The sequence below is a fragment of the Schistocerca piceifrons genome, chromosome 2, assembly GCF_021461385.2.
Source record: "Schistocerca piceifrons isolate TAMUIC-IGC-003096 chromosome 2, iqSchPice1.1, whole genome shotgun sequence".
Lineage (NCBI taxonomy): Eukaryota > Metazoa > Arthropoda > Insecta > Orthoptera > Acrididae > Schistocerca > Schistocerca piceifrons.
This window is the reverse complement of record NC_060139.1, coordinates 320,622,279-320,638,936: the sequence shown is the minus strand read 5'-3', so window position 1 is coordinate 320,638,936 and position 16,658 is coordinate 320,622,279. Positions and strand designations below refer to the sequence as shown.

At 39.7% G+C, this 16,658-nt stretch overlaps 1 protein-coding gene across 1 annotated transcript in view; it reads right to left on the bottom strand.

Moving 5' to 3' along the window:
* Positions 1–207: 207 nt before the first annotated feature.
* LOC124777490 (glutamyl aminopeptidase-like) overlaps positions 208–16,658 on the bottom strand; it is a 322,410-nt gene continuing 305,959 nt past the window's right edge. The window contains exons 14-17 of the mRNA XM_047252928.1: positions 12,086–12,218; positions 10,058–10,171; positions 6,936–7,044; positions 208–533 (exon numbers count right to left, since the gene is read on the bottom strand). Coding sequence (XP_047108884.1) covers positions 381–533; positions 6,936–7,044; positions 10,058–10,171; positions 12,086–12,218 — 509 coding nt within the window. The 3' untranslated portion in view covers positions 208–380. The remainder of the gene's footprint in view (positions 534–6,935; positions 7,045–10,057; positions 10,172–12,085; positions 12,219–16,658) is intronic.

The window sequence follows — 16,658 nt, the reverse complement described above, 5'->3', positions numbered from 1 at the left end:
TTGCTTATATAAAAATATAATCACAACAAAAATTGATTGATGTACAATAATATTTACAGAATTATTTAACAACACTGAAGGCAGCACTGATGCAAAGACAGTGATACATCTCAAATGTCTTTATGATCTGTATGATCATTAAACATATTTGAAAAATGTTTTGAATCTGCACTTTTCTGACAATAGTCACAAATGAAACATCATATATTTACATTACACACTGTGTTTCATCTGCAGCAGGTAACATCACATTCCTTTTTTACAAGGTTCATTTGAATTTTTTTAGTTAAATAAAAGTTAAACAACTACTTAAGTTGTTGTATGTGGTGGACATAAAGTCTATAACACTTAAAGCTCCGTAGACTGTCAACATTTATTTTTCAAGATGGAACTGGTTTCACAGAAAGCCACATTTTGATTGTGTCATGATAGCTACTAAGCCACTGTATATTTCCTTCAACTGTCTCAAGTGCCTGACTGCGTGCTGCTGTTCCAGCACCAGCCTCTGGATACTTTTCGAAGAATGCTTTCATCTGCAACAACCACATGAAAATGAATGACTGCAATACACCAACATAATTTATAAAATATAATAAGACAACTCCAATGGTTTCACTCACTGAAATAATATTTAGAAGAGAAAACACACACACACACACACACACACACACACACAGACAGAGAGAGAGAGAGAGAGAGAGAGAGAGAGAGAGAGAGACCTACATTTTCAGTCAGACCACAGTACTGGGAGAATCCAACTACATTGTGCACAAATATAGTGTTTTGAAGGACAATACAAGTTCAAAAGCTGAGCTACAAAGTTGAAACTTATGTATGTGTATGTCCACTGAATACTCTACTATATACTGGACGATTGTTTCAGCTCATTCCTTAGTGTGAACTTTATTGAGAAGATTATTAAGTGAATAAATGATAATTTACTTCATGTACCTGTCTTAAATCATACTGTAATTTGTTTACCCTTTGCTTTAATAAATTTATAAAAATAATCTCACCATCTGGATTCAATGATCGATGACTCCTGTTAGAAACATGAGATGCAACAATGTTAACTGTTAACAGGGTCCTATCAATACAATTGTAGAGAACACTTATTTGTTGATGAACATCAATATAGAAAATCATGTTATCTAGAGCTTGTGTGAGCAAAAGTAGTATATAGCAATGTAGTGATAGTGTATTGATAATACTTTGTACAGATTAGTGTTAAATCCTTTTTCTCATTTTTTAATGTAAACTTTGATTCATTTTACATTTCCAGATTTTCCTCTATGACAGAAGCTGTGTGGTGTGGTGTGTGAATGAACAAATGAATGAAAAAACTACTTCCATATATTTTCTTTTTCTCCATTAGATCCCAAGGAAGCACCCGAATAAGAGTTTTTTTTAACTTCTGGCGTTTTTGGTATTGATCTCCAGTGTTTAGAAGTTGTTTGAATTAAAAACGAAAAGCACAAATGTGTGGATGTTTCTTAATGTTGTAGAACACCCATGATTTTGTGTTTATAGTTATGAAATTATTCTACCAAGCATTGATGAAAGAATCAATTAACATTATTTAAGTTACCGTGTTATTTACTAAGTTCTGGCATATTGGAACACACTCCATAGTAGTAGTTGAGGTTTGAGTGAATTCATTTGGATGCACATAATAGCCTAGTTTCTCTCAAAATGGGGTTCAGATCAGTACTTTGGATACGTCACTTTAGCAAATACATACTTTGTGAAAAGGAGTATCATCATGAAGATACAGAAAAATTCAAATTCTAAACTATTTGGTGATCATGTTACTGTTTAAAATGTCACAAACAACTGTAGATAATAACACTACACCTATCAGCTTTTCTTAATATACATTTAATGATGTTTTTCTCTCTCACCATCTTCAATCTTGATATTTCCTAATTTTCTGTTTTGCTTCCTTTTTCTTTTATTTAAATATTATTAATAGTTAGTTTTGGCTTATGAAGTAAACGATCAACAAAATAACAATATTTTTCTCAATAGATCACAGACAAAAAGAATTGTGAAAATGACCTGCACGGTCTTCAAGGTACAGGTTTTATGTCAAAACGCCAACTAATAAATATATATTCGGTACCAAAATTGATCATAAATAATGCAAAAATAATGTAAAAAGAATAAGACAAGATGCACTTGTGCCAGACATGAGCCAAAACTGATCTGACTTACTATGTTGTTGGGGTCTTCAGTCCTGAGACTGGTTTGATGCAGCTCTCCATGCTACTCTATCCTGTGCAAGCTTTTTCATCTCCCAGTACCTACTGCAACCTACATCCTTCTGAATCTGCTTAGTGTATTCATCTCTTGGTCTCCCTCTACGATTTTTACCCTCCACGCTGCCCTCCAATACTAAATTGGTGATCCCTTGATGCCTCAGAACATGTCCTACCAACCGATCCCTTCTTCTGGTCAAGTTGTGCCACAAACTTCTCTTCTCCCCAATCCTATTCAATACTTCCTCATTAGTTATGTGATCTACCCATCTAATCTTCAGCATTCTTCTGTAGCACCACATTTCGAAAGCTTCTATTCTCTTCTTGTCCAAGCTATTTATCGTCCATGTTTCACTTCCATACATGGCTACACTCCATACAAATACTTTCAGAAATGACTTCCTGACACTTAAATCAATACTGGATGTTAACAAATTTCTCTTCTTCAGAAACGCTTTCCTTGCCATTGCCAGCCTACATTTTATATCCTCTCTACTTCGACCATCATCAGTTATTTTGCTCCCCAAATAGCAAAACTCCTTTACTACTTTAAGTGCCTCATTTCCTAATCTAATTCCCTCAGCATCACCCGACTTAATTAGACTACATTCCATTATCCTTGTTTTGCTTTTGTTGATGTTCATCTTATATCCTCCTTTCAAGACACTGTCCATTCCATTCAACTGCTCTTCCAAGTCCTTTGCTGTCTCTGACAGAATTACAATGTCATCGGCGAACCTCAAAGTTTTTATTTCTTCTCCATGAATTTTAATACCTACTCCGAATTTTTCTTTTGTTTCCTTTACTGCTTGCTCAATATACAGATTGAACAACATCGGGGAGAGGCTACAACCCTGTCTTACTCCCTTCCCAACCACTGCTTCCCTTTCATGTCCCTCAACTCTTATAACTGCCATCTGGTTTCTGTACAAATTGTAAATAGCCTTTCGCTCCCTGTATTTTACCCTTGCCACCTTTAGAATTTGAAAGAGAGTATTCCAGTAAACATTGTCAAAAGCTTTCTCTAAGTCTACAAATGCTAGAAACGTAGGTTTGCCTTTTCTTAATCTTTCTTCTAAGATAAGTCGTAAGGTCAGTATTGCCTCACGTGTTCCAGTGTTTCTACGGAATCCAAACTGATCTTCCCCGAGGTTGGCTTCTACTAGTTTTTCCATTCGTCTGTAAAGAATTCGTGTTAGTATTTTGCAGCTGTGACTTATTAAGCTGATAGTTCGGTAATTTTCACATCTGTCAACACCTGCTTTCTTTGGGATTGGAATTATTATATTCTTCTTGAAGTCTGAGGGTATTTCGCCTGTTTCATACATCTTGCTCACCAGATGGTAGAGTTTTGTCAGGACTGGCTCTCCCACGGCCGTCAGTAGTTCCAATGGAATATTGTCTACTCCGGGGGCCTTGTTTCGACTCAGGTCTTTCAGTGCTCTGTCAAACTCTTCACACAGTATCATATCTCCCATTTCATCTTCATCTACATCCTCTTCCATTTCCATAATATTGTCCTCAAGTACATCGCCCTTGTATAGACCCTCTATATACTCCTTCCACCTTTCTGCTTTCCCTTCTTTGCTTAGAACTGGGTTTCCATCTGAGCTCTTGATATTCATACAAGTCGTTCTCTTATCTTCAAAGGTCTCTTTAATTTTCCTGTAGGCGGTATCTATCTTACCCCTAGTGAGATAGGCCTCTACATCCTTACATTTGTCCTCTAGCCATCCCTGCTTAGCCATTTTGCACTTCCTGTCGATCTCATTTTTGAGACGTTTGTATTCCTTTTTGCCTGTTTCACTTACTGCATTTTTATATTTTCTCCTTTCATCAATTAAATTCAATATTTCTTCTGTTACCCAAGGATTTCTACTAGCCCTCGTCTTTTTACCTACTTGATCCTCTGCTGCCTTCACTACTTCATCCCTCAAAGCTACCCATTCTTCTTCTACTGTATTTATTTCCCCCATTCCTGTCAATTGCTCCCTTATGCTCACCCTGAATCTCTGTACAACCTCTGGTTCTTTTAGTTTATCCAGGTCCCATCTCCTTAAATTCCCACCTTTTTGCAGTTTCTTCAGTTTTAATCTACAGGTCATAACCAATAGATTGTGGTCAGAGTCCACATCTGCCCCTGGAAATGTCTTACAATTTAAAACCTGGTTCCTAAATCTCTGTCTTACCATTATATAATCTATCTGATACCTTTTAGTATCTCCAGGGTTCTTCCATGTATACAACCTTCTTTCATGATTCTTAAACCAAGTGTTAGCTATGATTATGTTGTGCTCTGTGCAAAATTCTACCAGGCGGCTTCCTCTTTCATTTCTGTCCCCCAATCCATATTCACCTACTATGTTTCCTTCTCTCCCTTTTCCTACACTCGAATTCCAGTCACCCATGACTATTAAATTTTCGTCTCCCTTCACAATCTGAATAATTTCTTTTATTTCATCATACATTTCTTCAATTTCTTCGTCATCTGCAGAGCTAGTTGGCATATAAATTTGTACTACTGTAGTAGGTGTGGGCTTCGTATCTATCTTGGCCACAATAATGCGTTCACTATGCTGTTTGTAGTAGCTTACCCACATTCCTATTTTCCTATTCATTATTAAACCTACTCCTGCATTACCCCTATTTGATTTTGTGTTTATAACCCTGTAGTCACCTGACCAGAAGTCTTGTTCCTCCTGCCACCGAACTTCACTAATTCCCACTATATCTAACTTCAACCTATCCATTTCCCTTTTTAAATTTTCTAACCTACCTGCCCGATTAAGGGATCTGACATTCCACGCTCCGATCCGTAGAACGCCAGTTTTCTTTCTGCTGATAACGACATCCTCTTGAGTAGTCCCCGCCCGGAGATCCGAATGGGGGACTATTTTACCTCCGGAATATTTTACCCAAGAGGACGCCATCATCATGTAATCATACAGTAAAGCTGCATGCCCTCGGGAAAAATTACGGCTGTAGTTTCCCCTTGCTTTCAGCCGTTCGCAGTACCAGTACAGCAAGGCCGTTTTGGTTATTGTTACAAGGCCAGATCAGTCAATCATCCAGACTGTTGCCCTTGCAACTACTGAAAAGGCTGCTGCCCCTCTTCAGGAACCACACGTTTGTCTGGCCTCTCAACAGATACCCCTCCGTTGTGGTTGCACCTACGGTACGGCTATCTGTATCACTGAGGCACGCAAGCCTCCCCACCAACGGCAAGGTCCATGGTTCATGGGGGGGCTGACTTACTACTCTGATTGAAATTATAATCTTTGGATTACAAACTTTTAATTTGCTTAGTTCTCAAGAATGGTAATTAAAATATGAGGCTTACTATAAATTTAAATTGGGATCCTTGTGAAGAGGATGATTCTAGTGGGCAAAGTGCAGAATTTCAGCATTTATTTAATTACCTGTTTTCATTGTCCAATATGGCAGGGCAGGTTATGAAAACAAAGGACCATCACGCTGAATTTGGTGTCCTGGAGTCTTATTCTGAAACCCCCAGATGATGGGATACAAGGTAGAGAGAAAAATACTGTCTAGTTTCTCTGAGTGGACATCTCAAGAGAGGATGAGGCCTTCTTTGTCCAAAAATAGCACTATCTATTTCTCCTCACTATGGTGTCATCATTGTGGAAAATAAAATATTACATAGATTTCAAAGGACAATCTCCAGCAGGAGCAAATCATTTAAAAAAATACAGAGTGGAATGCAAATGTGAAAATGGACCAGAGAGGCTATGTAAGCCCTCATCCAGACACAGAGGAGAATTAAGCTGAGGATTGGTGAAAGGAGAAGCCTGTGTCATGTTTCTGCTAATCAGTGTCCGAGGCCCTCCATCTCTATTGGTGCAAAAGGAGCAAACACACGTAGTTAATCACAGTTATGGGTGAGAAACTTCTTTTGCACTCATTTTCCAATCCAATCATGTCATCCATAATAGCTTGATAGCTGATTGGCTTGCACCAAAGGGCCATAAATTTCATGTCTGAGGAGTGTATTTCTGACCAAGACTGGCATTTTCTAGGTTTTTGTTTTCTGGTAGAATCAACTAAATCCATGCAGCAACAACTCAATGAGAGAATACTCTGACAAAGGCAAAGGGATTCTTACTTTTCTGTCTGCAGTGGTATGAGGTTCCCCACAGGTAACCTTTGTTCTAATAACTTGGAAGCCCACAGCTCAATGTGATGGTCTGCACTAAGGTGCTATACTTAAAGGGCCAAAGGATCCTTGAGTACTTTGCTTTTAAGAATGACCTGGTTGGCAATATTAAATAAATGAATGCTCAAATAGTACAAGAGCTTCTAGAATATTTCGCCCTCTCTGTGCTATGGCATTCACTAGTTTTGAGTAACTGGAGATGTGACTGCTGCTATGATCTTCCACCAGTGCCTAGTATGTCAAGAAGGGTACGTTAAGGGCAGTGTTGAGATCAGTAGACTTAACAATGTATTTCCTCTAGCTATTAACTGATAAAGCACCAGGCTTACAGGTGTGCAGGACTTACCAGAGGTCTTGTAGCAATCAAGTATATAGCACACTGACAGTCAACAGAATGAAAAGTATTTCTTTATGGTTTAAAGGGACAGCTGCTGATTTTTATCTCCCTTTCTAATATTTACTGCTTAGACATTAAAACACATACCAGAATTGTGTTTACTCACCTCATCGAGTTTTTCTTGTGAACTAAAGTACTTTGTTATAGTCCGAATTAACTGGCCTAAGTATCTATTGTTCAGCGTGAATCTCTCCACTAAGTATTCCCACTCATTTCTGAAACAGGGAAAGTCTCATGATTTTATGTGCAAAATGTCACTTAAGTTGAAAACTACTTTAAGATGAAAGGATCTACCCTATTTTAAAAGATTTAAGACAAATGAAATTATATTTCTCTGTCCTAACATGCATCACTTATTGCATTTTCATATAATGCACTCAAGTAATTGAAGCCAAAAGTAAAAGCTGCAGAATACAAGAATGAGAGATAGGTTGTGTTTAAATTAATAGATGTTACAAGTATGTTGACAAGGTGATGAGAAAATTACTGCTGAATCTTCATCTACTGAAACCAAATAACACATCTGCTTTTCATAAGTAGAAAACTGACATGATGAACATGAATTTGTTTAAATTCATACAAACGAGCCTAAATGCTAGTTCAAAAGGTACATGAATGCCATGAAACTTGCAAATTTGAGAGCTCAATAAAAAAACAATGTTTATCTTTTTAATTCCTTTTTTTTTGTGTTTCAACATAACTGGACTCTTAAAATTGCAGATACTGATAAATGATATCTAGGAAATTATACCCAAATTATCAATTCACTGATTTACTTGAATTTTGAAATTCCGTTTTTGGGGATAGCAATTGGTACGCAGGCTGTTTCTTTGTGAGAATTCACCTTCAACTATGCGAGGGTCCCTTGACGTGCAAACAATGTATTGTAGATGTCCTTATAAAAAAAAAAAAAAAATCACAAGAGAGGCTAAACTTGGACATGCCAGCCACAGACGATTGCCCTTCAAGAAGATCAGGTGCTCACAGAACTTTTTCCACAATGCATGAATTGTAGTTCGAACTGTGTGTGCTGTGGCCCCATATTGCTGAAACCATACATACTAAACATCAATTTGTGCAAGGTTCACTAATGTAGACAAATCATTGAGAATTTATATTTAAGATTCGTATGAGCAGTTGCCAGCGGGCTCGTGCGCATGCGCAGAGCTGAATTCGCGTATGAGCAGTGCCTTCCTCCCGCTTCTGGCTACTTGAAGCATGGCTGTTTGCTGTATGAGCAGTAGCAGCAAGTAGCCAGATGCTACCCGGAAAAATTTTTCCGGCGTGCCCAAGCTGCCAGATTCACGCATGCGCAGAGCAAGCTTTGTTATAGTGTGTGTGTGGGGGGGGAATCCTTCCCCATGTGACCCGTGTATATAGTTTGTATCTTCGTAATATTGCTGGTCTCTCTGTCTACAGCTCCCACGTCAAACAGATTTCTGTGACCAGGAGCCATCAAGTGAATTAATATACATTCTCATAACCATGAAAGACCAATATAAGTTAGTAGTTTCAATTTTCTGATTTTACATTATTTCCACGTTATTATCAATCAACCATTAATGTCTTAATGAAGCTATTTCTGTCTGTTTTGCAGAGAAATTTGCTTCTATTAATTTTTTTTTACACTGAGGCAGTTAGTTTATTTGAAATGAAGCATTTCATTTCGCACTATTGGCTAGTTTCAACTTTGTTCAATTCCAAGTGCAAATTTTCATTTTCTGGGATGAATGACATTATACCATAATGAATAACCAAACATGAGAATACAGTACTGGACCTCCGAGAAAATTGGTATCACGAAAACCACATGAAAAGCTGAATATCAGGTACTTCAGAGTGCATCTGGACATAGAAATGTGCAATTAGAGCCCCACCACGCACGAAAATCCACCAGAAATATGATGAAAAGCGTATGAGCAGAGCAAGCACCAAGCACGGGCTGCCTACGTCATCATAGCTGCGCATGCGCAGTACAGCCCGTTGTCTGGCGCTTTCTGGTAACTGCTCAAACGAACCTTTTGTGACACTTGTTTTCTTCAAACCACTGGCAATGTATACCAAACAGTTACATGTTCTGAATGAAGGGGCCTTTCATTACATTTTCTGGGACTGTTGGCACTGAAGTAGCACATGTTTTATTTATTCACACACCAAGCCAGCTGAAAGTGCGTCTCATAACTGAAGAACATCAGCACATTATGAGGTTACTTTACAAACAACTCTTCACTCACATTCTGACTAGCAGAAAAATTACATTCACAGCGTACTTGCACCACAACCAAATTAGAAACTAAAAATGGAGGTGGTTATGAAAAATTTGTCTCACAGAAGAATCAGAAAGTTAAAGGGAAAATGTATGCTTGACTGCTGAGTGCCAAAGAGATTGTAAAAATGACTAACTTACTGCTTTGACATTCAGTGGTGAACTCATGGGCCATGATAACCCCCCCATTCTTCTTGTTTGTATATTTTCAGTTGACCTGAAGGAGTCGACACACAAAACATCTAACTGCTGGTTGGGAACAGGACTTACGGTGGCTGTATTGAAGTGTGCATAAAATTTATACTGCACAGCAACAAGCGACTGATGGTTAGAAAAGTAGGTCTCTACCATAACTATACATTGTTCATTTGGCTAATGCATTGTCACTACTGGGGCATGTGCAAAAGAAACTTCCTGGCCCCAACTTCAAATGAAATCATCCCCATCCTTACCTCTACCACACCTTCCTCAGTGGCGCCCAATTGAAATCAGTAAATTTCGTTGCCACACTGCACAAGCCACACAACATAACAATTAAAATAATGTTTTTCAAGTGAGAGAAGCAAAGTACTCTTCATCCATTGTTATTATTTCTACCATTCTAAACTTTCACATGTGTCCTTCCAGTCAAGTTCTTTAAAGAATTCAAATTAAGAGTCTTATCACAAATATCAGTAGAAATAAATGTACTTATTTTCAGGCTTACCCATAAATTTGTTGACATCTTGATGTGTCGGGTGTTCTGCTGGCTATCAGTGTTACACTGATATCCTGCAGGAACCCAGTACCTCAAGATGTCAGTAAAACTAAGTACTCGAGAGAAAAGTATAAGTATAATCTGTGCATTTTTATTGCACACATGAATTAATGAAAACTGTAATATTTTGCATATCTGTTAGTTTTTCCTTAAAATTAATACTAATTTTAGTGTCTGACAGGACAAATTTATTTAAAAAAATTACCTATAGAAATCCCAAATAATTTGACTGCCCACAGGATTGCCCGAGATGTAGCCAATGACTGTAAAGAAGTCCTGTGATCTTATCAAACTCTCATCCTTTGTGTAGTTGAGGTACCTGAATAAGAATAATACAATAAGACATAGAAATATATTTTACTTGTGTTAATACCAATAATACTCAAGAGAAAAATTATCTGTAATTTATTAAATAACTGGAATTGCCACTGTAGTTGTGCATGTACCAATATTATGAGAAGATAAATGGAAGCTGTAATCCGAGCAACTGTGTTTACGTTCTTGTTTATATTTCTACAGACAGCTCAACGTGTCTGTTACATAACCAGTGGCTAGTGCCATCCATTCTACAGTTTCTATCCCACTTATGATTTTCCACTATCCGATACACTGCCTGATAGCAAATGCGAAGCATCAAGAAGAGGAGGAGAAAACAAAATGACACTTCACAATTTGAGATGTGGTGTGATGTCATTTCTACAAACTTGGGTTAAATTTATTATACTTGGTATAATGAGCCCACTAATCAGTACAACACTGCACTCCCCATCCCTCTGGCCTGGCTGCATGCACTGATATGTTTGAGAAAGGTGTCATAAAGCTGCTATAACATCTTTTAATGCAATCTGGCCCACAACTGTTGTAAACAGTCCTTGATACCCTGGATAATGGCACTGGGATAGACTTGAAAGCTGAGTTGGTCCCACACATGTTCAATTAGGGACAGTTCTGGGGAACTTTCCAGTCAAATAAGTACCTCAACACCATACAGACAGTTTGTAGAGACATGTGTCATGTTTGGATGAGTGTCGTCCTTTTAAAAAATGACTCCATGATACCGCCACATGTGAAGTAACACATGAGCTTGTCAGGAAGTCTGTGATATACCACTGTGCCAGTTTCCCAATGGCTCCCCTCACTGTGACACCATGAGTAATGCCACTGTCTCTCTCCAAACTACGTCACTGTCATACTTTCCAATGAAACCACAATTAATTAATGAAGACACTGCAATGACATTCATCAGCAGTCCATGCTCCTCGATCATGGTCCCACTGTGGTGTAACAGACAACCTATACATGGGACAGTAATTCCCTAGTCCAGCTGCTGTTAGTCTCTGACAAAATATGCAGGATGACACAGAATATTGCAGGGAGGCCATTACTTGTTCTTGGATGGCAGGCATGGATGTGAAAGGGTTGTGCTGTTCTTGGTGGACAGTATGGTGATCCTCCCTTGTGGTGGTCAGACATGTTCAACCAGAATGTTGACGATTAGTGAACCTAATCTCAAATACCGGTGCAGTCCAACATCAGGTCTCTGTCACATCTGAATGTCCCACAGATGTGGATGCTGCATGATTCAACCAGATGGCCAAATGGAGACCCACATTGACACCTGTTTCAAATTCTATCAGATGCTGATAGTACTGTCTCAGACAAGTATGTGGTATCTCCATGTCCTTCACAGTGATCACTTAACACCTAGTGCTGTTCATGACTCTTAATACCCTACCAGGCATGGTAACAACTCTAAACATGAACAACATTAATGCACTTCAGTGGCTGTTCTACCTATCAGAGAGAGCTGCAGTTCTGGTCATTTACATACTTGCCAATGGTGTGTACATGTACGAAGTTACACTGACATCTGATCATATCTTCTAGATGCTTTCCTCTTTCTGTCTGGCAGTATATATTTAACAATATATTTTTGCATAATAAATCTCTCTTAATATTGTCTCTGTGTAAATATATTTTACGACATAACATTACTACAAAATGTAATAAGCATATTAATATTATAAACTATGCATCATCTATAATGCACATATATTTTGTGACATAATTTAATAATGATTTAATAATTTGATAAAACCACTGAGAAAAATTGATGATTGTGCCAGTCAACTATGTTTTTCTGTATATTTCTGAAATTAGTACAGATGAGTTAAGTAGTGCCATACAAACAGCTTAGCATTTGGGAATTGTCTGCCCATATTTCATTTATTACCTGCGAATTGCCTCCTCATTTTGGATCCCTGCAAGCCCATACAGTAGTTTTGTTCTTTCCTGTGCATCTGTCTCAGCAACATATAATTGCCACATCTGTTCCCAGCTTTCAAATGACCCATTTGCTGACATTCCTGTAGACAAGAATTTAGCAACTGTTAGAAATAATCTTCATTTTCATGGCAGCTTCACAGCTAAAAGCTTAAGTATGACATTAAATTCAGTGATTGCTTCTTAAGGCCAGAAGCAAAAGTGAAGGAATGTTTTCAATTTTGGGACACTGCTCTGTACTAGTTGTACAGATTATTTCTTTGTCTACTTTTGATGTTTATGGCAGAATACAACTATATGAAGTCTTATACTATAGGTCTTATCATATACAAGGGAGATTCAATAAGTAATGCTTTTTATCTATCTCTCTGTCCATCTTTATTTAACAGTCAAATTTATTCAAAATGAAAGTACAAATTTAGCTCAATGATGTTTCTGACTCGGCGAGTTTCTGACTCAGCGAGTACTGTTCACTTATCATGTAACAAGAACAGCAAAAACTAGAGTACTGTAGATACATAAACAAATTTAAGAACACATTAAATCTCTGGCCAAGACTGAGTGAGGTGGTAGAATTGTTAAGTGTCATTGGGAAGGATAGTGTCATTCCTATTTGAATGTCCCATGGCTTGCCTTACCGCCTTCATCCTATCTGAGCTTATGCTCTGTCTATGATGGTGTTATTGATGTCAGCTTCCTATCTTTTTTCTGATTTCTTTCATAATGTCCTTCATCAGAATAAAAATTTTGTAGGAGAAGGAAAGGATGTACACGCAAATGCGAAAGACTAAGAAAATTCTCTCCAAACCCAGCTAGTACAAAAGGTACAACGTGTAGGATGTTATTAGGAAATAACTATGGACAAACAGCCAACTCAAAAAAAAAAAAAAAAAAAAAAAGAGCTGCTGATAATCAATATGTGAAAGATGAGATCTCAAATCTTCAAGTAAATAGATCTGGATGAAAAGTAAATAAGGAGGTAGGGAGTGAATAAATGTACTACTGATCATAAAAACTGCATCCCCAAGAAGAACAGAAAATAATAAAACTTGACTTATTATGTGTATGGAACATAGTAACAAGAACAGATGATTAAATTTGTAGGAGATTTATGACTGAACAGAAGGTGAAATTTAGTACATGGTGCTCAAATGCAGTCATGCATCAAGTCAAACTAAGTTTGGAAGACAGATACAAGTAGGTAATCACATGGCAGTTGAACTCTGTGCCAGAGCTCATCATAGTGGCTGGGAAGGGGTGGTATGTCAGAATTTTGGCAACCCATGACCAGATATTTTCAATGGGCAACTGTTCTGGAGAATGTGCTGCCCGGGCAACAGTCAAACATGCCTCGTATCGAGGTAGGTCACAACATGTTGTCTTGTTGAAAGATAATGTCATGGAGATTTTGAAGAGAGGGCACAGCCACTTGCCTTACATATCAGAAATGTAACAGCTGCTGCCCAACTTACATGCTGCATTAAACAGAGGTGATTGTGTTGTGTACCCTGTGGAACCCCATACCATCACACCAAGTGTTGGGGCCCGTATGACGATGAAGATTACAATCAGGCAACATTCAACTTCTTCAGAGCCTCTTCACACGGGTTCCATCACAATGCTGAATGCAGAACTGGGACTCATCTGATGTGGTGTCACTCTTGTGCTCAGTGTTGTCGTTAGGCACAAAACTCTTTATGACCACTCCTGCTCCATTGCTGTGAGTGGTTGGGCTCATGTGACATGATGCTCACACTCTGGCAGCTTGTCATTCACTATATGTAATGCCTCAGAGTCACCATCAATATCAGCACCTGGCAATGACATTAAACTCCTTCCCCCTGAAATCAGTACATAGAATGGAAAATGGCATGGCCTGTGCATGTTTCAGCAGGGAAGAGGGGGGAGGGGATGGAGTGGCAGAACTCTCCACCAGCAGATCCAGAATCATAGGCTTGGGGGCTGGCCCCCACGTGGGGCCCGCCCGAGGTCTGCAAGAGCAGCAGAGGTAGCAGTGTGCCGGAGGCAGCAGGTTGTGTCTGTACAACTGCTGTGAGGAAAGGCTGGGTGGAGGAACTGTTTCCATCTCCATAGACTCCAAAAATTATGATCCCCTCACCAACCTTATGACAAGTGGAGCCACACGGTGAGGATGAGAGGGACAGTGGTGGTGACCCTGGTCTCTGTCTTCTCTATCAGTGACAGAGGCAGAGGCAGGGTTGGGGATATTGATTGCAACTGTGGTTGCGAGTGGAGCTGTGACGGGTCAGGTAGACATGCCTGGCTGCATCATCAAACAACTGACAGCCTCTGTGGCATAAAATGAGCACTTTGGTCCTTCTCAGACACTAGCAAAATGTGTGCACCTAGATGCAAGTGCCCTGCGTGTAGACAGGCCCCCGTGTAGACAGGCCTGCACACCAGCTGGGCACATTGTTTGGGATGCAGGAGGTCTAACAGGATCAGATCCCGGTGTCTGTGCTCGATTTTGGCCGAACTGATTCCGTTGATGGCGGTTGGGGAGGGTCTAATGTTGTGAAGAAGCCGTAAAAGGCATAATTGGTAGATGACATCAGCAATATCTTCCGTATGCCCAGACCACCTGCCCAGCCTTCGTGTTGGAGGCAGCACGAAAGGGGGCAGCAGTCAGGTGTTCAGTGCCATTGTGGCAACAGAAGACTTGGAACTGTGCCAGTGAAAACTGGGGTTAGTTGTCCAACACCAAGCCTCAATGGCAAAAATGCTCTTGAGGGCAGGAATGGTGGTAGGATTAGAAGTGGACTATCTAAAGGACATATGGGAAGTTTCCACTACTAGCAACCACAAAGCTTTTTGAAATGGTATGGCAAAATCAACTTAGATCTTCTCCCATGGGTGGTCAGAGAAGGGACATTGCAAGAAATGTAGCACAGAGGCCTCCTGATTGTGAGAGCAGGCATGACTAGAGTGGTATGTGCATTCAATGTCAGCACTGATGCTGGGCAAATGCCTTCACGTGCGACATCTCCCAGTGCAAACATGAAGGAGCTGGAGGATGGGGGACAGAGTACGAACAAAATGACAACCCTGCATTCAGCTATCTGTGGCCAATGTTAAGACACACTTCATGGCACTGAGCCTAGAACACAGTGAAAAATAATTGCAAAAAGCCAGATGGTCTGGTGGGAAACATGCTGTGGTCATCCTTTCTACACTGCAGACAAAACTATCTTCAGAATTGAGTCACAGGAAGATGCTTGCACTACCTCATGCATGATTAGCAGGAATTTATCCATGGTGCGTTAGAGATGTCGATCCAGAGCAAAACAAACTGTCTCCCAGCGGCTGAATTCCATGTCAGGGCCAAGAGGAAGGCAGGACAAGACATCTGCATTGACATGTTGGGCAAAAGTAGATTGCATAGTGGTACCCACTTAAAAACAATGCCCAGCAATGTGATACTATGCCATGTTTTCCAGGAGCTGGCCAATGCCTGAACAATGTCAGTAGGTGGAACACTTGCCATAAAAATACACACGAAATACCTTGACCCTGTAAATAGTTGCCAAAGTCACCTCCTCAGTTTGTGAATAGTTGAGCGTTTTGGAGGCAAAGGTGCTTGAGCATTCAAAACCATCTGAGACCTTGTGAGACAAAACCACTGCACTGCTGTACTGAGACACATCTGTCGCTAGCCTTGGCACATATGGCATGAAATGGCATCACTTTAAGACCATCCTTAAAGCACTCTTGACTGGCAGCTGGCCACACTAATTTTACACCCTTCTTGCACAGCTGATTTAGGAAGGGGGGCAGGTGATTTGCACCACTTGATGAATAAATTTGGCAGAGTACATGATTTTTTCCAGCAACAACTGCAATTGGGGGGCCTGGCATGCTTATGATCACATCGACATGGTCATGCATGGGCATGGTACCCTTGTCGCTAAGAATATGCCCCAAATATTTGATCCAGAGGACAAAGAAACTCCACTTTTCCAACCGATAGTGTAAGCCATTTCCTTGGAGGCATTTAGAAAGGGCCTAAAGATTCCTGTGATGTCCCACATGTAACCCAGTAGCAATGATATCATCCAAATAACTAACACAGTGCAGAATACCTTAGGCCAACTGTTGTAAATACTTCTTGAGAATGGCAGGTGCTCTCACAACCCCAAACGGGAAGTGATTGTACCTATTTAAGTCAAATGGCATATGTAAGAACATCAACCGACATGATATATCATTGATAGGCAGTTGGAGATACACTATGTGATCAAAAGTATCCAGACATCCCCAAAAACATATGTTTTTCATATTAGGTGCATTGTGCTGCCACCTACTGCCAGGTATTCCATATCAACAGCCTCAGTAGTCATTAGACATTGTGAGAGACCAGAACGGGGTGCTCCGCGGAACCCATGGACTTCGAACGTGGTCAGGTGATTGGGTGTCACTTGTGTCATACGTCTGTACATGAGATTTCCACACTCCTGATCATCCCTAGGTCCACTGTTTCCGATGTGATAGTGAAGAGGAAACGT